This window comes from Salvia splendens, chromosome 11 (assembly GCF_004379255.2).
Source record: "Salvia splendens isolate huo1 chromosome 11, SspV2, whole genome shotgun sequence".
Classification (NCBI taxonomy): domain Eukaryota; kingdom Viridiplantae; phylum Streptophyta; class Magnoliopsida; order Lamiales; family Lamiaceae; genus Salvia; species Salvia splendens.
The window spans coordinates 1,220,839-1,242,480 of NC_056042.1; the positions used below are offsets into that span (position 1 = coordinate 1,220,839).

Consider the following 21,642-nt stretch of genomic DNA (forward strand, 5'->3'; position numbering starts at 1 on the left):
ATTGTTTGTGACAATTTGTAGAAACCGCATCGGATTTCAATTACTCTGTACTGCTTCTGGCTTCGATCTGGTCGAATTTGGGGATTGTGTTGTTGATTTGTTGTTTATTGTGTTTATGTGTTTGTTTGTGGATAATGAGCTGCGTGTGTACTTCAATTTGCAGATCTAGCTAGTTCATGCATGACTTGTGCATTTTTTTTTACTGCTGAATCTGGAAATCTTCTGTTTTGATTAAGAGCTGAACCTTTATGCAACCAAATCTGACTTATTAAAGGCATCATCTTCTCTTTTTTTTACTGATACAACAGCTATGTAAATTGCACTTGGAACACGGACACACACACACACAAGCACGATACATACAAAATTGAGAAGAGGAAGAAGCTGCAGAGCAGCGTTGTCTTCCTCAATCGTCGCGGTTGATTGAAGGCATTTCGAATTGGAGAAGAACAAGTGTGGAAATCGCCAATAGTTAGATTTCTATATTACTTCATTCAACTAGGATATTGCCAATATTTAGATTTCTATATTACTTCATTCAACTAGGATATTACATCTTTCCGTTAGATTATTACTTCATTCAACGAGGATATTACTTCTTTCAGTTAGATTATTACTTCATTCAGTTAGATTATTACTTCATTCAACTAGGATATTACTTCTTGCAGTTAGATCATTACTTCATTCAGTTAGATTATTACTTCATTCAACTAGGATATTACTTCTTTCAGTTAGATTATTACTTCATTCAGTTAGATTATTAAGTACTTCATTATTTAACTTTCTTATTACTTCATTTTCTGTTTTACCACTTCATTCAAATAGTTCAATCATTTCATTCGACTAGGTTATTACTCTAAAGGATTTTGGAGCAGATAAGAAAGAGTGATCACTACTTCATTCATACGTGCAATTAATTCATTCAAAATGTATATCACTTCATCAAAATAGGTTTTTACTTCATTGAACTTCAAGTGAGGTTATAACTTGTTAAATGTCAAAATGTATATCACTTCATCAAAATAGGTTTTTACTTCATTGAACTTCAAGTGAGGTTATAACTTGTTAAATGAGGTTATAACTATAGGAATGAAGTAATTAATCTACTGGATGAAGTAATAAACTGAAAACACTTCACACAGTCTATTCGCTTTAAATTTTGTAAAAAGGTTAAACAAATTCAAATTCAAAGTGGAATGAAGTAATAATCTATTGAAATGAAGTAATTAACTATTAGAATGTAATTAACTATAGTAATTAACTATTGAAATGAAGTAATTAACTATTAAAATGAAGTAATTAACTATTGGAATGAAGTAATTAATCTACTGGATGAAGTAATAAACTGAAAAACACTTCACACAGTCTATTCGCTTTAAATTTTGTAAAAAAGTTAAACAAATTCAAATTCAAAGTGGAATGAAGTAATAATCTATTGGAATGAAGTAATTAATCTACTGGATGAAGTAATAAACTAAAAACACTTCAAACAGTCTATTCGCTTTAAATTTTGTAAAAAGGTTAAACAAATTCAAATTCAAAGTGGAATGAAGTAATAATCTATTGGAATGAAGTAATTAACTATTGGAATGAAGTAATTCAAATTTTGTAAAAAGGTTTCGTACTTCATTACTGTATTTATTTACTTTATTCCATGTGTTTTATTACTTCATTACACTCTGAATTTGAATTTTTTTAAATTTTTGACAAACTTTAAATTGAATAGATTGTGTGAAGTGTTTTAGTAATCAAATATTTATTAGTATTTATTGTTCATCCCATGAGATTCATTACATCATTGTAGTAGTTTATTATTCATTAAACTACTGTGCATGAATAAAATCGTTTGAATTTTCTCCAAAATAGTTAACTATTTCCACTGTAGGAGAAAGTTGGTAAACCACACCATCCTCATTGTATAAACTCCATAACCAAATACAAACTCTCCATTTGAAAAAAGAAAAAAATTACAAACTTGTCCAATACAAGAAATCATCCAAATTTGACACACCAACCCATCTCAATGGGCTGAGCCGTGATTCTGGGCACCGCCCATTTGTTAGGGCGTGGGGACGGCCCATCAAGTGATTGCACAAATGTCCTCATCACCATGTCACCATGCCTCAACTACATCTTCCGAAACTCTTAATCCCTCTCCTCCCATTTGATTTTTCACCCCGTTGTGAGTTAGAGGATTTTCCCCTGTGTTATCTTCACCTATATATAAGAAACACATAACCACAATTCAACATTCGAAACATAGTTTATATCATCATTAAAATAGTTTGTAACATTATCATTAGGTTCTTTAGTTCATTACAAGTATACTTCCCAGCTAAATGTACATACAAAACATGTCAGTTTATATTACTTCATTTCATGTGGTTATTACTTCATGAAATAAGTTATTTAGTTCATTCAATGTAATTATAAAGCAAAATATGCATACAAAACAAGTCAGTTTATATTACTTCATTTCATTAGGTTATTACTTCATCAAATTGGTTAGTTAGTTCATTCAATCTTATTTCCTAGCAAAATATGCATACAAAACACGTTAGTTTATATTACTTCATTTCCTGAGGGTATTACTTCATCAAATAGGTTAGTTAGTTCATTCAACTGTTATTTCTTCACAAAATATGCATATAACACAGTTAATAAAATTCATACAACACAGTTAACTTCATCTTATGAATTAGGACTAGGTCATAAATTTATTTTTACCTTCTGGCATATGGATTTATTTGGCTTGCAGTACTGAACATCAAACGGACTTTTCTTGTGTTTTGATTTATCCACCGGTTGTGATTTAGCTACTGACCTACGAGTATATTGACGCCTACGTTGACCTTCCTCCGCTCTGCTTTATGAAATAATTGGACGAAAATCAGAAACCAAATTAAAAACAGATGAAATAAATTAGAATTTCAAAAACTATAAAGATTCAAAAGAGTGTATTATTTGAGGCAGACGTTCTGCCAGAACGCAATCACCGTCGTTCATCTTCCATCAACGATTTTTTTGTGTCAACCATTAAAATCAGCGGCTAAAGTATTGTGCTTTGAAATCTGAATTATGAAGCAATGTTTCCAAATTATAAAGTAATAAATCACATTTAGAAGATGCATATCATTTTATGCCACATAATTCAAATGAGTCCAGAAATGAGCCAGAAGCAGACATTAACCACATAAATTCGAAAAAAATGAAAAATCAAACACTAAATTAATAGCCTCATGAAATGATGTAATAACCTCATGAAATGAAATAATATCCTTATGAAATGAACTAAATCGATGATTTCTGTAGCCATACTTTTTGATATATTTCTCTTAAATATCAGAGAAGTAATGTGAAGTAATCTATCCTAAAATAATCGATTTATGCAACAATCAAATGTTGAAGTAATCTCTCCTAAAAAAAATCAAAGCCAAAAATCAAATGTGTATTACCTGAACCAGACGTACGACCAAAATGTAATAGGCGTCCTTCACCTTCGGTCGACGATTTGCGTGTGTCAACCATTTCGAGCGACACAGTGAGCAGAGCTAGCGCGAAGGAGATGACTATGATGTAGCTTCGAGCGGACATAGACAGCGATGGAGTAAGAAAACTCTGAGCGCAAATCGACGGTGGCAGCGACGACAAATCTGCAACAATGGTTCACTGACAGCGGCTATGGTGAGTTGACGGCGTTGAAGGGGTGCGACAACCGTGAGAGTCTGGCGACAGCACATGCTGTCTCATGCCGGCGACGACGTCTGTACCGCGAAGATGAAGATGCTGAATCGGCGGATTTAGATGCTGAATCGGCGGATTTAGATGTTGAATCGACCGATGGAGAGGCTGAATTGGGGATGATTGTCGTTGATTTCAGTTGAATCGCCCGGAGATGATGGATGAAGATGAAGAATCGCTGCTTTTTCAGAGAGGTTTTTAGAGAAGAAGGGGAGGAGGTGGAATGTGAATGAGTTAATTTTTTGTAATTTGTGAACTCAAATTTTTTACCCTAATTACAAAATGACGTAAATACCCCCGCGTTGAAGTAAATTATGTATGCAATGAACTACGAAAAATAACTCTTAATTGTCTAATCTTATCCATCAAATTTAAGATCTAAGGGCCCAAATTTGGTCTCTAGTTCTGTCTTTAAGACTGGATTTGTGAATAATGGGACTATATATATATATATATATATATATATATATATATATATATATATATATATATATATATATATATATATATATATATATATATATATATATAATATATTCAATATATGAAATTTTATTTCAAATTTCCATCGGCCTCTTATATTTGAAATAACAAACTACGCCAATGAGTTCAAGTACCTTTCTGAATTTTTTATTTGTGGCAATTAAAAATAAACTGGCCAATTTTGAATTTTTTAAAAAATTTATAATTTTAAGCCTTCTTGAATATATCACTATTTATTACTCTATCTGTCTATGTTGTTTTATAAATTTCATTTACACTCAATATTAACTAAAAGTGCAACTTGCGCGTGACCCGCTTTTATACATTGATAGAAATTCATAACGTTTCGTTTTTTTAAAAAAATAACAAATGGAAAAAGTAATTTATAAAATTATACATATTGGTTTCAGCTTTCTTTTTATGGCATGTCACTTTGCCTTTCAAATTAATTATATATGTCCCATATAATTAAAATAATAGTAATAAAAATACGATTAGTTATACGAGTCAAATTCGAATTGGGTCCTTTTCTTAAGCAATGAAATCTCAAATTAGTCAAATACTACACAATTTTAAGTGCTAGTTCAACCACTATTATATCAACTTAGTAACTTTAATTGGGTCCTTTTCTTAAGCAATGAAATCTCAAATTAGTCAAATACTACACAGTTTTAAGTGCTAGTTCAACCACTATTATATCAACTTAGTAACTTTAAATTTAGAGATAATGTTACGAACAACTAAAAGATTTATGAAAATGATATTTGGCCTTGGGTCATTTCGGAACTGGATCATTTATGAAAATTTTCACTGTTTTAATAGAATTAAAAAATATTTTCTCTGTTCCACTTGATATGAACCGTATTCACAAAATAGGCACATTTTCACGACGAAAAAAGCGCTAACATACGTTAGCGACCGAATTTATAATAGTGCTAGGGTTGTGGTATTTCCGAAGAAATTGCGACGGAATTAGAGACGGACATTTTAGTCTCAAATTAAACAAAACATTATACTTAATATTCATATTAATTTATAAGATAGTGTAAGTATAATCATGATCCAATTTAAAGCAATTGCTCTTGTGTAAATCTCCATTTTCTGCGGTGGAACTTATCTTTTCTTGACAATATCATACTAGAAACATAGAACTAACTAATTAATGGTAGAGTCAAATTGATGTAACATAGAGACAATTATCCAAAGCTCATAATTCTTGCTAATATTGAAGTCATAAATAAAATTTTGAAACAAAAGTCACATTCTATCCACTTTGCTTGGTCACTATTTTCCTCTTATACTCTATTCTATAAATACCCAAGCAATAAATAAATAGATTCATGCAATAGTCTTTATTTGACTCCATTTTTCTTAGCCTTTATCTTCTCCATTTCTCAATTAATCAATGGCTTATTCAAGATTTGTGTACTTGTCCCTCTTCTTCATCCTCTTCCTCTCGTTGTTAACCAGAGAGGCGGCCGGTGTGGTCCCTGCCAAGCTCAAGAGGCAACATTTCGGGAGGAAATTGGGGCTCACTGGAGCCGAATTACAATATTATTATCGAAAAAGATCACTCGAGGCGGGTTATGACGATAGAGTCGTGCCGGGTGGCCCTGACCCTCATCATCACTATTCCGTGCCACCTATGAGCATCACACGGGATCCTTTATTATAAATAGTGTTTCTTTTATGTTTCGATATTGAGTATTAGGTACTCCCTCCGTTTCATGTTAATAGAGTCATTTTTCTATTTTGAGAAGTTCCAAATTAATTGAGTCATTTCTATTTTTGGTAAAAAGTAATTCTCATTTTTACTTTTTTCTCTCTTACTTTATTATCTATTACTTTTTCCACCATCCATTTAACACATTATTCTTAAACTCCGTGCCGAAAAAAAATGTATCTATTAACAAGGAACGGAGGGAGTACAATATAGAAAGTTGTACTCCATAACTCCATTAATGTGTCTCTTTGTGACATTAATTTTGTTGAAATAAGATATGTTGCATTAGGGGTTTTTTTTAAATTGATTTATGTCCCTGAAGTTTTTAAAATGAAAAATAAGCTGAAAATCAGTTCCAAATAATATGCGGGACCCAGAGATGAAAAAACCCCTCCGCCAAATCTGGGGATTCTCCACGCGCCACCACGGAGCGTGGGACTTTAAAACCAGGAAGGTCAATCTCATGTAAAAGAAACACCTTCGTTTACATCCCAACCGTCCATCGTCACCTGCAGCTAAAAAAACATAATCGTAGCCGTTGAACTCCCCGTGTTCCTCACGCTCCATCTATGCGCGTGGTCTTCCCTCTACTCGCCCGTCTCCTATCTTTTTCCAAGATAAGCCATAATCATTTGTTGAGTAAAGACAGATCACAAAGAGGGGGAAAAAAATCTTCGAAAAGGTATGTTTCAAAGCCTAATCCAAGCTCTCTGCCGATTGCGTGTGTAGAAACAGAACATACCGTGTTTTGCTTGAACTCGGCGAGCTTAGTTTGTATGTTTATGTGGATTGATTAGGGTTTGACTTCTCGTTGAATTTTCGAGAAATTGAGCTTGTGTGTTTTCTGTGTGTCACGTGGATTGATTAGGGATTGACTTCGCGTTGGAATTTTCGAGAAATTGAGCTGGTTTTTATGTGTCGTGTGGATTGATTAGGGCTTGACTTTCGTTGAAATTTCGTGAAATTGAGCTGGTGTGTGTGTGTTCTGTTTGTTTCTCTGCGATAATTTGGTTGAGGTGTGGTGCAATGTTGGGGGATGGGAATGAGGGATCGGATGAGGATAAATTGGGGGAGCGTAAGGTTTACAGTAGAACGCCGTCGTTTAAAGGGCTTGAAAACAGTCACAGCAGTAGTAATTTGTTGATGGAGCAGCAGCAGCAGCTGAAATCTCAAGCTATGGTCTCGGATGGCTTGAATTCTATGAGAAGAATGCATGATTCTGGTGTTGATGTGGGCCGTGATGGCTTTGTTGGGATAAGTTTGTCTAGGAAGTCGAAGCGTGATGCTCTGGAGCTGAGGAGGAAGCTGGAGAGGGAGAGGGATAAGGTGCGGAGCATGATGAGGAGGATTGAGTCGCTAAAGAATGGAGTTCAGGGATTCGATTGTAGAGATGGGGATAACGTAGCTGCGGGATGGGGGACGCCTCGGATGTTGAAGCCGTTGAATCCATTGAGTGTGGTTGTGGATGAGAATGGCAAGCCGGGGAGTGATACTGTTGAGAAGGAGAAAAGGACTCCAAAGGAAAGTAAATTATATGGTAATACTGAGTTTTTGCTTGCGAAGGACAAGATTCCGCACGGTGAAAGTAAAAAGAAATTGAAGGCGAACGGGAAGAAGGGAGGAGGAAGTGGGGCGGGGAAGGAGAATTTTCCCAATCATGTTTTGAAGAGCTGTAACGCGCTCTTAGAAAGATTGATGAAGCACAAGCATGCTTGGGTGTTTAACAAGCCGGTTGATGCAGTTGCTCTTGGTTTGCATGACTATTTCGAGATTATTAGAAACCCTATGGACCTCGGTACTGTGAAAGGCAGGTTAACGCAGAATTGGTACAAGTCCCCTATGGAGTTTGCTGAGGATGTCGTGCTAACGTTTCAAAATGCTATGACATATAACCCGAAAGGGCAAGATGTTTATGTGATGGCTGAACAGCTGTGCAAATTATTCGAGGATAAATGGGCTCCCATAGAGGCGGGTTATAAACGTGAGATGAATCTAGCTGCTGAATATGATGTGGGGCCACCAATGCCTACATCTCGGAAGGCTCCTCAGCAGCCAAGGGCATGGCTTGATATGGAAAAGCCTTTAGATAGATCGGCAATGGCCTACTCGGGTGATCCAAAAAGAAAGAAACCAAGTAGTGCACAGTCTGGCAAGGTTCATGCGCCAAAGAAGCCAAAGGCGAAGGATCAGAATAAAAGGGAGATGACATATGATGAAAAACAGAAACTTAGCGTAAACTTACAGGAGTTACCTTCTGAGAAGCTAGAAAATGTTGTTCATATCATTAAGAAGAGGAATCCGTCTGTTTCCCAGCAAGACGATGAGATTGAGGTTGACATCGACAGTGTTGATACTGAAACTCTTTGGGAGCTTGACCGGTTCATTGCAAATTATAAGAAGAATTTGAGCAAGAACAAAAGAAAGGCTGAAATTGTCAATAATTTAATAGCTGGTCAGGAGCAGATCCCCAATGATATGGTAAATAATTTGCTTTACATACTATCTCAATTTGTATTAGTTTAGAGCATTAGAGTTTTTATTAATGCATTTCATTTTTGTGTTTTTTTCAGCAGGTTGCTACCTCTGTTGTAACGGAAATGCCAATAGCAAGTAGAACAGGTAAAGATTTTATAGAGTAAACTAGAAGTTTCTAAAGATGCAAAAAAAAAATTTACCTGATCATTTTGTCTACTCTTTTTATTGAGCAGATGAAGAGAAAATCGCCTCACCTCCTGCTGAATTAGAAGTGCCGGACTTAGAGCACTGTGATAAGAACCAAGGAGTCGGCCAAAACAGCTCTAGCTCTGATTTGGGATCTTCTTCCAGCGGTAGTAATTGATAATTATTTCCTGTTGTTTCTAAAACAGCTCTTTTGACGTGTTGTAACGCATAAATGCTTATCTATTGGATACTTTCCTTGAAAGTCATGCATGTCCTCTTACTAATCTTATATTTTCGTAGATTCTGAAGGAGAAACTTCCTCAGCAGATGGCTCTGATGGCGAACACTCACCTGAAAATTGAGTTATCAAGGTACTATACCTTTCGAACATTAAACTGGACTATGATAAAGTAGGTTACAATTAACATTACAGTTTCTAGCTATATGATGTGTAGAGTTTGAACATATATTGGATTGAGATGAGCTGGCTGGATAGATGTATAAGATTATGATGTGGTGCATAGTGATGGATAACGTAATATGAACTCGAACCGAAAGATTAGGGCAGCAGAAATGAGAATTTTTAGATGGTGGATATGCTATCACACTATTTTGGATAAAATTGGTAATTGGATTGCTTTGTTTTTAGGTTCTCTGTGTAGAATAAAAACTACCCTTGTAGAACTAGTTACAAACGCGACGTCAAGGAGCATTCCTGGATATATAGATGCATATTGTGGTGCCAACTAAAATAGTAAATGCATAACAATCAAGAGTTAGGACTAGTTTAAGGCCCGATCGTTTGTAAGTTGTGCGTAGTTGAGAAATATCTATAAATGTATTTCAAATGCGTCTCCTTGATCGGCATTCATGATGCTCAGTAGCAGTTTCTTGCTATGCTTGAACTGGCTTTTTCTCGGCTTTGATTTGCTTGATCTCATACTCTGACGATTATTTCACCACGTTGTTTTGCAGATATTGGGAAATCTCACTCTGACGATAAGGCTAGAAGTGTATACTTGAATGATAGGAATTCTTGGTCATTCGCTCAATCTGTAAATACCTGTAGTGGGTGGCCGTAGATTTTTGCTAAGCAGACGTGTAAGCCAATCATGTTCGTCTCGTAGAGGCACGTTGCTCACAGGTAGTCTTTTTGTGTGTTATGTTTAGGCCGTGCACCCCCGATAGCACAACTCTTGATCTGTAATTACGTGAAAGCTCCGTCTTCCCCCAGACGTTGTCTGTGTTCGGGTTTTGTTGATGTCTGTAATCGGCTCCACTGGTGCCCGGTTAGACTCTCTCATTTGAATAGTTGTCCTGTGTTTATGTGTGTGTACATAAAGATTGCAAATTACAAATTTATTTGAAATGGATAGTAACCAATTAATTTGTGCGTACATCAGTTGAACAATAACGACCATCAAATATTATCAAAACATTTATTCTTAATAATATAAACAACTATGATTCGATTTAGCTTATGCACTAGCTGTCACTCTTTTTGCCAAGATACTTTTTTGTTCACTTTATTCTTAGAAGCATGTACCATGACAACTAAAAGAAAAAAACATAGAGTATTAATGTAGCCTTTATTTAATGAATAGTTAGGTCGTATAATATTGAAAAGAATCAAATTTCTATATAGTTATAGCCGTTGATATATGATTCAATATAGTTTATGGTATAGTATAGATGCATTTCCAAATACCTAATCACATGCAATGAGCTTCACATGAGCATAAACCACACCTCTTTTGTTAATATTTATTTTTGTTTTCTATTCCTCCTTTTGATAAGAAACCTAATCTAGTTAATAAGCCCAATTTATACAAATAGTCTGTTTATTTTTAAAATTTGTGTTTTGGTATTTTAAAGTTTCATAACCTATTGTCTATATAAAACAATGAATTGTAGCTTAAGACGCTTCTCTTTTATTCAATAGAGAAGAGTTCGAGTCATTTTTGGAGTAAATGAGGAACTATTATTGATCCATATGTAAAGAAAAAAAATCAATTATCAATATAAAAAACTGAAAGAAAAATAGAAAGATGAGGACATATAGCAAAAAAAAAAGAGAGCATTTCTTTATAGATTACTAAACGTTAATCAAATTTAGATTTTGCATATCCACTTAAAAATTCATATACATAAACTAGTTTTTGCAACTAATCAAGATTTTGGTACATTTCGAATCACACTTCACTTTACAATATACTCAAACATATTCATACTATCACACATTCAATCCTTCCTCCCAAAACCAAATCACCAAAAAAATAAACGCGAAATCTCGAGAAGCAAAATCGAGGCGGCGAAAGCAGTCTCCGATGTGCTGCGACGGCGATTGCAGGCCTCTAGGGTTCCTCCTCGGCCTTCCTTTCGCGTTTCTCTCTCTAATCATCTCTCTCGTCGGCTTACTCTTCTGGATCGTCGGGTCAGCAACTAATTCAATCGAGCGATCGACCTCTGATTTTTTTTTATTTTTTTTTATTTTTCAATTTTCGCGTCGTTGAATCGTTGATTGTGAGAAATTAATCGATGCAAATGTGTGTGTAGGTTGGTGCTGAGCTGCGTGTGCCCGTGCTGTTTCTGCGTGACGGTGCTGGTGGATATGGCGCTCAACCTGATTAAAGCACCGATTCACGTCATGGAGTGGTTCACTTCTCAGATCCCTTGCTAATTTTTTATTTTTTATTTTTAATTTTGGTGGTTGTTTTTCTATGATTTTTGTGATATTTTGGGGAGAGTTTATGGAATTTGTGTGGAGAATGGAGATGCCTAATTTTGCAGAAACAGTCTGTGATTAATTGATGAGATGTTATCTAATAAATGAGAAACGTTTTGATATGTTTCATTTTTGTCATACTATTATTTTAAGAAATATCTGAATATTGGAATAATTGTGGAAAATTATTTGCTTCGTTCCATCATATAGTTGAAATATTTTTTATACATTAAATAGAAAATTATATGTATGTAATAAAATATTAGAAAGTAAAATAAGAGGGATCTAATAAGTTATTTTTTGTTAAAAACGTTACTAAATTACAGTGGAATAATAGAAAAAGAATAAGTACAACTCAATCACAATTGAATTCAAGATTAAGAATTGCAATTTTAGCTTAAATATGTCCTGCAAAAACAATTCCGGGCCTAGAATTTTTTGGTGCGATATTTTAAAGTCAAAAATGAAAATTGATATTGCAGATAACTTAAATTTCAGATATTTTTGTATATAAAATGCTGAAACTGTGGAATAAAAATTGAATACTCCATTTATCATGATTTAAAGTTTTATTTGTATTCAATTGAGGCCCATATATATTTACTTTGTAAAAAAGCATCATGTCTAGCTGTTTGTGGGTTGCTTTTAATGTTTGGAGAAGAAGAAAAGTGGTCAACTTTTACAAAAAAAGTTGCTTTTATTATACTCTGCTTCGAATATAGGATCATCTTTTCCTTTGAATATTAGTGACTGGACTTAAAATAAAGGGTAAATTGCATCAAGGGTCATGAACTTTACTAAAATTTTGGTTTTTCCCATCAACTTTAAAAGTTGAATGAAAAGTCATGAACTTTAACGGGTGTTGCAAATTTCTCATCCGACCCGACCCGACCCGGTAAATTTCTGGCGCAAACTAATCCCACATGGCTTGCCGGAGGTGTGACATGGCATATTTTTCCGGCGGTACATAAAACAACATTGTTTTGCCCTGTTAAAAACAACGTCGTTTTATGCAGATTGAATTAAATTAAACCAAATTTCGAGATTTAGGGCTCGATTGAATTAAACGACCACATGATTTAGGGCTTGCGATTCCCACTCCCGTTGCAATTCCCGATTTGCGATGCCTCCAACGGAAAATATTACATGTCACGCCTCCGGAAAGCCATGTAGGATTAGTTTGCGCTGGAAATTTACCGGGTCGGGTCGGATGGGAAATTTGCAACACCCGGTAAAGTTCATGACTTTTCATGCAACTTTTAAAGTTGATGGGAAAAACCAAACTTTTGGCAAAGTTCATGACTTTTAAAGTAGTTTACCCTAAAATAAATTGCTAAGTTAAGTATATTCCTTCATCTCGTAAAAATTAGACAATTTTTTAGACCACCTCAATTTTAATGCGCAATTCATAACTAAAAGAGAAATAAAAAGTAATTGGAGCTTTTGCTAGTAAAGAATGAATTTCACTTCATTAGAGATAAAAAAAATTATTAAAATAAAAGTAGACTATTTTTATAAGACAGAAGAAAATAGAATTAATATCTATTTTTATAGGACAAAGTCAGGGGGAATATCATTAGTAAATAAAAAGAGCATAAGATTGAACAAACTAGTTGTAATCTTCTTCCATTTCACCAATATGAGGCACTATTTAGATGTTCAATTGCCAAAAGAATGAGCTAGTTTACATTTGAACCACCAACACCACCACCATCTGCATTCTTATTAATAACACTTTGACGACAAATATGAAACTAGAAAGGAAGAAAATGAATTTCCTCTCCTCTCTCTATCAACAAACCCTCCCTCGAATCGAACCTACACACACGAGACCGTCTATTTTCTATCCCGTCCCGTCCTATAAACACATAAATATAAACCAATGGAAAAAATGAGACTCGGCTAAAGCACGATCGTGAAATGGAGAATCCAGTCCTCAGCCAACGAGGGCTGTGTAGAGCAGCTGGTTCCACGTGTCGGGGAGGCCCGGGAGGCACCAGTGGCTGCAGTCCAAGCCGCTGTGGGTGCTATAGAAGGTGGGGTGTGCATCTTTTCGGTATTGGGAGAGCAATGTGATGTCAAGCAAATACACAGGTTTCTTGATTCTGCTCAGCACTTTGTTCACTACAAGTGCTGCTTGAGGTGTGCTTGCTGGATACCTCAACCCGAAATATGGCTGTGTTTCGCTTTTACATGATCTTGTTGGCTCGTTCCATTCCCTTCCCCTGCAAATTTTTTTGTTAAAAAGTTAAATTTCATGTCATTCGCAAATGCAATAGAGGATGTTATTGTTATTCAGTGATTCGACAAACAATCCTATTTATATATCATAGGAAATGTTCGTTTGCCAAGGCTTTTCGCTTTCAGCTACCGAGGCTTTTGGCCTTTCGAATGATGTGATTGCCTATGCTTTTATGGTGAGAGTCTCTAGATCCCCACTATTGCCTATAAATTGGTTTTGGGAGTGCAAGTCGCACTATTTCGACAAGTTCGTTGGTGCCTAACATGTTTGAGGTTTTCAAGTCTGAAACTTTCTGTCTCAAGCTCACCGTACGCATTCCATACTTATATTTTGATGGGTTTATACTCAACTCTTCTCGAAACTTCGTCCAGTTTGTCAGTGCCTAACGCATCTGAGGTTTCAAAGGCTGAAACTTCTTCACTCTAAAGCTCATCACACTCACACACATTCCATACTTGACTTTTGTTAGTAAACTTTTGGTAGAACTTCGTTAAGTACGTTGGTTGTCTGGAGGTTTAACGTGCTTCTACACACTAAAAGGAAGTCGTTTCACTTTTGTGAACAATTCTTCCAATCTTTAAGCACTAGCACAAGAGTATATTATTGTTTTGCGAAAAGAGTGTTTCTCCTCAAGTACGTACTCAACTTACGTGCATTTGTTTCGATTTTGTTTCGTATTGGGTTATGTTAGATTCGAGATGAAACATAATTAAGTGAAAAGAAACATGAAAGTACGTACTCGTAATGCATGGGAGAGACTCCTTGAAAGAAGACTTTAGTTTTGGAAGGATCGATATTTCGATTGACCCATCTCGACCAAGTAGTTAACCCTTTGTAATATGCGACAAGTCGGTTCGTGTCTTTGTACAATTTCCCTCCTTCTTCAATGTAATCGAATCTACATAATATTCACATACCAATTCAAATCAAATTCAATTAAATGAAACTCAATTTTTTCAATAGCTACCAAGAAAATAGTTATAAGTAGAGAAAACGTACGGCTGAGAACCTCCGGTGTGGGTCCACCAATGCCACGTGTTGAAGATCAGGACGTCCATTCCTAGCCACGCATTCCCGCTCCGGATCGAATCCAGCTTCAAAACCCGGCCCGCTTTTTGGTTCTCCATGTCAACTAGGTATAGAGTGTGGTACAATAACAATTTCACCCCATAATCCTGAATATTTCCCCATCCAATATTAATTCAAGGACCAGTTTTTGTCTATTTCTAAAATAATAGATAAAACATGGTAATTTGCATTCAAGATATCATAATGTACAACAAAAAAATCCACAAAATCAACGTATATACACACTATAAAATTATCTAAAATCATCACAGATTGAAAGCAACGAACGAAACGCTAGAAAACATAAGCAAAAGGGCGACAATACACGTCATGGCAATAACTGTCAATTTTGTGATAAGAGTTATAACACAAAATAGAAGACAAACTAAATTACAATCATATGAAAAGATAAAAAATGACATTTGTGAAAGGACATTGTTCTTACTATTTATATGCTTAAAGTAAGTTTATAAAGTGTAAAGGAAAATTTTCTTGAGCAAGTAACACCAAACTCTTTTCAAGGACAAATTGATAGGACAAATTGGTGGACCAAAATTATGTAAATAAAACTAACCTTTATCATACAAGTATTATCTCTTTGCACATGGGGTGAAATTCAAGTAAAAAGAAAAGAAACTGAAAAAAGAGGCAACAAATGGACCAAAATTTATTGCAATTGAAACTCTGATTTTAAACATTGATTAACTTATAGTTTCCACGTTTTTTTGTCTTGCTATAATCGTCTACGAAAAATAATCATATTTTTTCAATTGTCCAACAAAACTGATTCTATCATTTATGATATTTTTTTATGTAAGTTTATTTTCTATTAATAATATTTCAATTATTTTTTTATCACTCTATATTTTAGTTTTATTTTTTTTTCTTATATTGGTGGGGCCCTCGTGGTCACGTTGTCCATGTCCCATGTGTATGGAACTCACTAAGTTGACATTGACTTGAGTTGAACAGATCTATGTAGTTTCAAATTATGTCGGCAAAATTTCTATAAATTGTTATGAAAAGATACAATGTTATATCTCAAATTATAGCCAAAACAATAGTATAAAATTTATTATTAAATTTATAAAAATATTATTTATGAATAATGACATTGTGACCCCATACTTTATTCAATTGTTAAAATAACAATATCAATATGCTCCTACATTTAAATTTTGAGTGATATAAACAATCAAATTTTGTACAATAAAAAAATGAAAAAAAATTATACTGTTAGTAATCTGATGTATTAATTATAAATTAAAATAATAAATGTAGTTAGTGGATAAATTGAAAAGACTTGATTAAACTTTAGCCTCATTTCAAAAAAAAATTATATTTGAATTGCCTCTATATTGTTTTTTCAAATTTGAATTAAAGTATGCATTAATTACATTTATGGTTCTGAAAAAGTAAAAAATTTATACAAAAATCATTAATATATGATCAAAATATTATGCACATTCTGTGCAATATATATGCAAATATATATTTTAATTAAATGCATAAATAAACCAATTTTTTCTTAAATAAATCAATTTTTGATTGTACAAATTTTGGTCACATTGTTAAAGTTGTTGCACGATTCTACTACATTTAGTGTGTCATTAATAGGGCTGGGAAAAAATACCGAAATGCCGAAATACCGGTCTTATCGTATCGAAAAAATACCGAAAATACCGAATTTTAGGTATGCCGTGATTTTCGGTACGGTATGATACCTTACTGAAATATTTCGGTAAGGTAAAGGTATGAATTTTTATATACCGCGGTATACCGCGGCATACCGAAATTCAGTATATACCGTAATTTAAGGTATATACCGTAAAATATGAATATAATAATATATAAAGTATTTTATATATTTTTAAATTATAAAATTTATTGTGAAATATAATATAATATGAATAAAATATACTAGTATTTAATACCCCGTATATTATTTAAATTACTATAAAATATAAATAGTATTCTAAAAACTCAAATATTTAATTTTCATTGATGTTGAATGTAAGGTATACCGCAAAAGTATGGTATACCGAATTTTGGTACGGCATACCGAAAATGAGGTACGATATCGGTATGAAAATTCTCCATACTGAAAATAAGGTATACCGAAGTTCGGTATACCGAAAATTTTGGTAAGATAAAGGTATAATTTTTTCGCATACCGAATTTACGGTAAGGTATACGGTATGGTGGTTTCGGTAAAGTATACCGTACCTACCCACCCCTAGTCATTAATGAAATGAAGTATACATGGACATTAATTTCAATGCAAAATAATTAAAGCAAAAGTGGGAAAAAATGAATAATAAATGTACTTACTCAGCTGCAATAACTGCACTCTCTAAATACTAACCCCACTATTTTATTGCACACAGAGGTCGTTAACGTGCACGCAAAATTAACAGTAGAAAATTGTTTTTAATTCTATCGTATTAAAATTGTCACCAAATATTGGTACGAACATAATGAAGGAGATAAGACTTTTGGTTACGGTATGTTATGATTATTTATGGATAATATTTGTGAATTGTTAGATTATTTAAACTAAATAATCATTTAAGTCTTGATTATGCCAAAAAAAGATATACTTTTATATTGAACTTTATTGAGTAACTTCTATAGAAGAAGAAAAAAAGACATGGATAATTAAGTGGAATTTGGTGAAATCAATTATTGGCTGTCTTTTTTTTATAAAAATAATCATGAATTCATCACATAAAGTCCTCATTTGAATTTGAGTCCTTATTCAAATTACGTCACCTAATTGAATACATATATAGGCGCCAATTATGCAGAAATTTCATGATGGTATTTTGATTTTTTTCATGATTTTGGCATCAATTGCCAAACATATATAAATATACACAATCATCTTTTATTTGCTTTTATAATAAACTTTTATTTTTATATATACTATTTGAACTATATAGTACCATTGTCAGTATATAATATACATAACAAATAAAAATATGAAACTATAAAGTATAATAATGTATTCTAAGAAAATAACTAAGTTTAATTATTGAAAATTTAACATAATTTTTTAGATAAACAATTTAAATAAAATAATTGCCTAAAGGCATCGCGCGACTTTTAAAAAGTGTGTTTTGTGAGGCTATAATTTCAGCACGATTATCGCCTTTAATGATTCAATAATTGTTCATCACAAACAAAAAGTGTAACCCTTTCCGCCTCCAAAATTATTAAATTCAATTTATGACTTCAAATATTTTTTAATAATATTGTTAACAGATATTGTGACTATTAATAATATTATTTCAATTTGTTGCATGTCTTTAGGATTTTGCCTTTCCTTTTTCTAACCCATTGCCACTAAGCTATGACACTTGCAATACTTTTTAAATCACTTTACACTAGTAATAAATATACTTTGTCATATGTATATATTTATACAAGGATAAAAGCACTTTTTAAATCACTTTATAATAAATATACTTTGTCATGTGTATATTTATAAAAGGATAAAAGCACGTGCAGATTTGGATATATTGACACTGTATAGTCTATATTTTGATGAAATTGTAATTCATTCATACATAGATATATATCTCATCCATGTTGGTTTATTTTTGGTAACTAAAGAATATGTTAATGTATTGTCAATTTTCTTCACCGATGATTAATGGTCAAAATATCATGTAAAACAATAAATATAAATTCTGAAAAAATTGAAAATATTATTATGAGAAAAAACAACAAGATGATGTTTAAGTTTTGACTATTCAACCCAATTATTTTATCTTATTCTTTCTATTTAACAAGTCACTATCACTAGTCACGACTTATAACTATCAAACTATGGCATATAAAAATGCTATACAGTGTTTAATTGTTTTTTATTATTAAAACAGTTTACACATATTATTTTCTTAAATGTTCAAATTAAGTTTTTTTTATTTTATTCCATAATTGCTTAATTTCAGAAACATTTATGATCGTTATAAATACTTGTGCCTATAATATTAGTATATTTATTAAATATATAGAGAAAATCCCAAACACTGTTACATGATGATTATATATGATTAAAAGTCCACTAAATATTGCGACAAAAAGAGCAGAAACCAATCAATACACTGACCATTTTCCCTAAAGTTTAAAAGGGGCAAATTAAATCCCAATTATTAGAATTTCAAGCTGGCCAAATAAATAAAGGCTAAAACCAAACCTTTTCCTATAAATTAGTTTTACTCCCTTACTATAATTGTCGTAAATTTCAAAAATATCACAAAAATTGATCAAATTCTTATTTATTCCGCAATTTAAAAGATTGATCAAGTGAAATCTATCAATTTTTACTGTATGGTGAAAAAACGTATGGGTAAAACGGAAAAGGTAAAAGGTAAAAAGGAGGGTAAAAAAGTAAATCAAACTAACCAGGAAAGTGAGTTGACTCAGTCCCTCAGTTCGAACGATTAAGGTCCTCGCCTTCGGCACCCCCGCGTGAATCATACAACTCAGCGATTCCCACATGTTCAGACTCAGCGAGTCGCCAACAAACATGATCTTCTTCCCCCTCATTCTCTCCAAAAAATTCAAACCATTAAACCTGCAATTTCCAGCTCAAATCAGCTCAAAATCGAAATCAGCGGCGATTTCTCCACAATGCGGCGCTTGTGAGTGAAATTGAATCAATTGATTACCTAGCTAGGTTGCAGGAGAAAGGCTGCCATCGGTACTTGAGGTAATTCCGATCGGGACGGCGGTATTTGAGGCAATTGAACTGGTCGTCGATGAAGGGGCAGGTGGAGAAGTCGTAGAGCGGGTAGGAGGCGTCGTACACCCATTTGCCGCGGAAAATGTTGCAATTGGCGGCGCCGGCGAGGGCGCGGCGGGTGGTGTTGAGCTCGGCGGCGGAGGGCGGGGAGAGGAGGAAGAAAGGGGAGAGGAAAAGGAGTGTGATTAGAAGCCCCATTTTTCTGAAATTGGAGTTGGAAATTTGAAGGAGACAGTTGGATGCTATTTATACTCCTATGCATGTAAGCATAGCAGAATTTGTTGTTAGGGGGGGGGGGGGGGGTAGGGTGGGGGTATAGGTGGATGCAGAAATTTATTTTGTTTGAAATTTCGAAATAATAATTTTCTTATGTTTTTTTTGTAGTAATGGAGCTTTTACGCATTGATTTGCATGAAAAACAAAAAATTCGACGATGATATTAAAATAATTTGCAGGAAAAATATTGAATTTTGGTCTGATTCTAGTTTTTTCCCAGTTTTATAAAACGACGGTAAAAACTACAAACTTTTTTTCACCTTAAAACATATGAATTTTTATCATATTTTTTAACACACTTAGCAAAATAGAGTAAACATTAAAATTATGGTAAATTTTAAAGTTGTGGGTTATGCTCATATTTGACTAAAATTTATGATTTTCTGATAATTTGCTCTGCAAAAAGTTACATTTATATATTGTTTCCGGGATGAAAATGTGCAGCTCCAACAGCCACATATATAGTGGTAGCAAAAAAAATAAATGAAAAATTAATGTACGAGCAGTGGAAATAAATTAAAATTTGGATATGTGTGATGAATTAAGTGCATATGGGGTTCGATCAATTGTCAACTTCTTTATTGAATATAGTGAAGTAGTGAAAGTTTGTGTTGGTTTTTGTGATGTGCAATAAAGATAAAATAAGGTCGGATCACAAATTTTGATAAACTTGCAAAATTATGTGACATGTGGTATTTTCCACCAATAATACATAGATATGCGTAAGCTTGATTGGTGTTGTGAGATAATATAGATATAATTATATCGTTACATATAATCCAAATCAACGATGAATTCAGGTGGGATTGGAGAGTCACCGGAGACATCACCGAAAACTCCATTAAATTCGGTCTATGGAGTAGTCATCAATTTCACAACGCGACAGTTTGACCACAATCCTTTATGATGAGGTTCACTTGCGTTCTTCTTTTGTGATCACCCACTGTCAACGACCGCCGTCGTACCGTTCCTATTTTTTGATGCAGCGTCGACCTTCTTCACTGTTTGATCTAATGAGTTTCGTTGCCCGTCGCACCGCTTTTACTAGAGAATTTTTATGAATATGGTATATTGTACAAGTGTAACGAGAGGGCTAAATAGGGAAATCATACTATAAAAAATTATAATTCCACCAAGTTCATGGACTTCAATTGATTTACAAGTTTGCATTGTTATAACTTGCAACATTAAAATTGAAAAAAAAAATATTTCGCATAATATGAAAATGACTAATATCTGTTAAGTGTGTGCATATAATAAGTGGTCATCAACTAATTAAACTATTTGTCAATGTAGTATTAATTTGGATTTTCATAGTATGCCTAGCTCCTATATATGTTCCTATGCATCTATATATTTATACAGTTGCCCTATTTTTTGCTTTAGTAATACACTAAGCATACATAATTAAAATATCAAGTATAATTAAGACATAATTAAAATCCTATAGAAAAAAGTAGATAAGTGAAACTCTATGATCCCATTAAGATGGCATCTCATGTTCTTACTTTATTTAATTTATATCATTAATGCTTTTAAGAGTGAGCAGAAATAAAATGTTAATTTATTCAGATATGCGAAAATTTACAATTGTTGGTACGATAATAAAAATTAAGGATCGCCACATTCAATGTCAGAAGATAAATTAAATAATGAGAGATTACAAATCGAACAAACGTTAAATAAAGATTAATTATGATCTCGAGTACCAGTGATTAATTATTAAATTATAGTACTTGAGATAATAGTGGATATATATTTAACCCACATAGTTTTTTTTCCCTCTAGTTATTGTGTAAATAATCATAGGTTCTACTATTTGAAAACCAATAGTTTAATTTGATTAATTTTAATATAGATATTGTAACGAATATTTATATATTTATACATATTTTAAAATACCGCACTATACCATTAACACAAACCTAGGATGCATGACAAAATAGTAGTAATATATTTAACTTGATTTTTCT

The 21,642-nt window shown here is 33.3% G+C and overlaps 2 protein-coding genes across 4 annotated transcripts; one reads left to right on the forward strand and one right to left on the reverse strand.

Moving 5' to 3' along the window:
- The first annotated feature begins 6,272 nt into the window (after window positions 1-6,272).
- LOC121756158 (transcription factor GTE4-like) lies at window positions 6,273-10,005 on the forward strand. 3 transcript variants are annotated; one of them, XM_042151630.1, is made up of 6 exons: window positions 6,284-6,629; window positions 6,816-8,425; window positions 8,518-8,566; window positions 8,656-8,775; window positions 8,909-8,979; window positions 9,584-10,005. In XM_042151630.1, exons 2-5 carry the CDS (start codon window positions 6,974-6,976, stop codon window positions 8,968-8,970), a joined length of 1,683 nt encoding a protein of 560 aa, XP_042007564.1. In that variant the 5' UTR covers window positions 6,284-6,629; window positions 6,816-6,973; the 3' UTR covers window positions 8,971-8,979; window positions 9,584-10,005. The 3 variants fall into 3 exon arrangements, with proteins under 3 accessions (XP_042007565.1, XP_042007564.1, XP_042007563.1); XM_042151631.1 differs by having other exon boundaries at window positions 6,273-8,425; window positions 8,521-8,566; XM_042151629.1 differs by having other exon boundaries at window positions 6,284-8,425.
- A 2,928-nt stretch (window positions 10,006-12,933) lies between these two features.
- On the reverse strand, window positions 12,934-19,612 carry LOC121753905 (protein trichome birefringence-like 39). Its single transcript, XM_042149199.1, has 5 exons — window positions 19,320-19,612; window positions 19,054-19,225; window positions 14,575-14,750; window positions 14,315-14,473; window positions 12,934-13,558 (listed from the first exon to the last, which is right to left on the reverse strand). Exons 1-5 carry the CDS (start codon window positions 19,589-19,591, stop codon window positions 13,270-13,272), a joined length of 1,068 nt encoding a protein of 355 aa, XP_042005133.1. The 5' UTR covers window positions 19,592-19,612; the 3' UTR covers window positions 12,934-13,269.
- Between the last annotated feature and the right edge of the window lie 2,030 nt (window positions 19,613-21,642).

Bases quoted from the DNA above. Each gene is read 5' to 3' on its own strand.
- LOC121756158 (XM_042151629.1), top strand. From the start codon at position 6,974: ATGTTGGGGGATGGGAATGAGGGATCGGATGAGGATAAATTGGGGGAG. The intron at 8,567-8,655 runs GTAAAGATTTTA...TTTATTGAGCAG, and splicing joins GCCAATAGCAAGTAGAACAG to ATGAAGAGAAAATCGCCTCA. The intron at 8,776-8,908 runs GTAGTAATTGAT...ATATTTTCGTAG, and splicing joins TTTGGGATCTTCTTCCAGCG to ATTCTGAAGGAGAAACTTCC.
- LOC121753905 (XM_042149199.1), bottom strand. From the start codon at position 19,591: ATGGGGCTTCTAATCACACTCCTTTTCCTCTCCCCTTTCTTCCTCCTC. The intron at 19,226-19,319 runs GTAATCAATTGA...TGGAAATTGCAG, and splicing joins TTCTCCTGCAACCTAGCTAG to GTTTAATGGTTTGAATTTTT. The intron at 14,474-14,574 runs GTACGTTTTCTC...AATATTATGTAG, and splicing joins CACACCGGAGGTTCTCAGCC to ATTCGATTACATTGAAGAAG.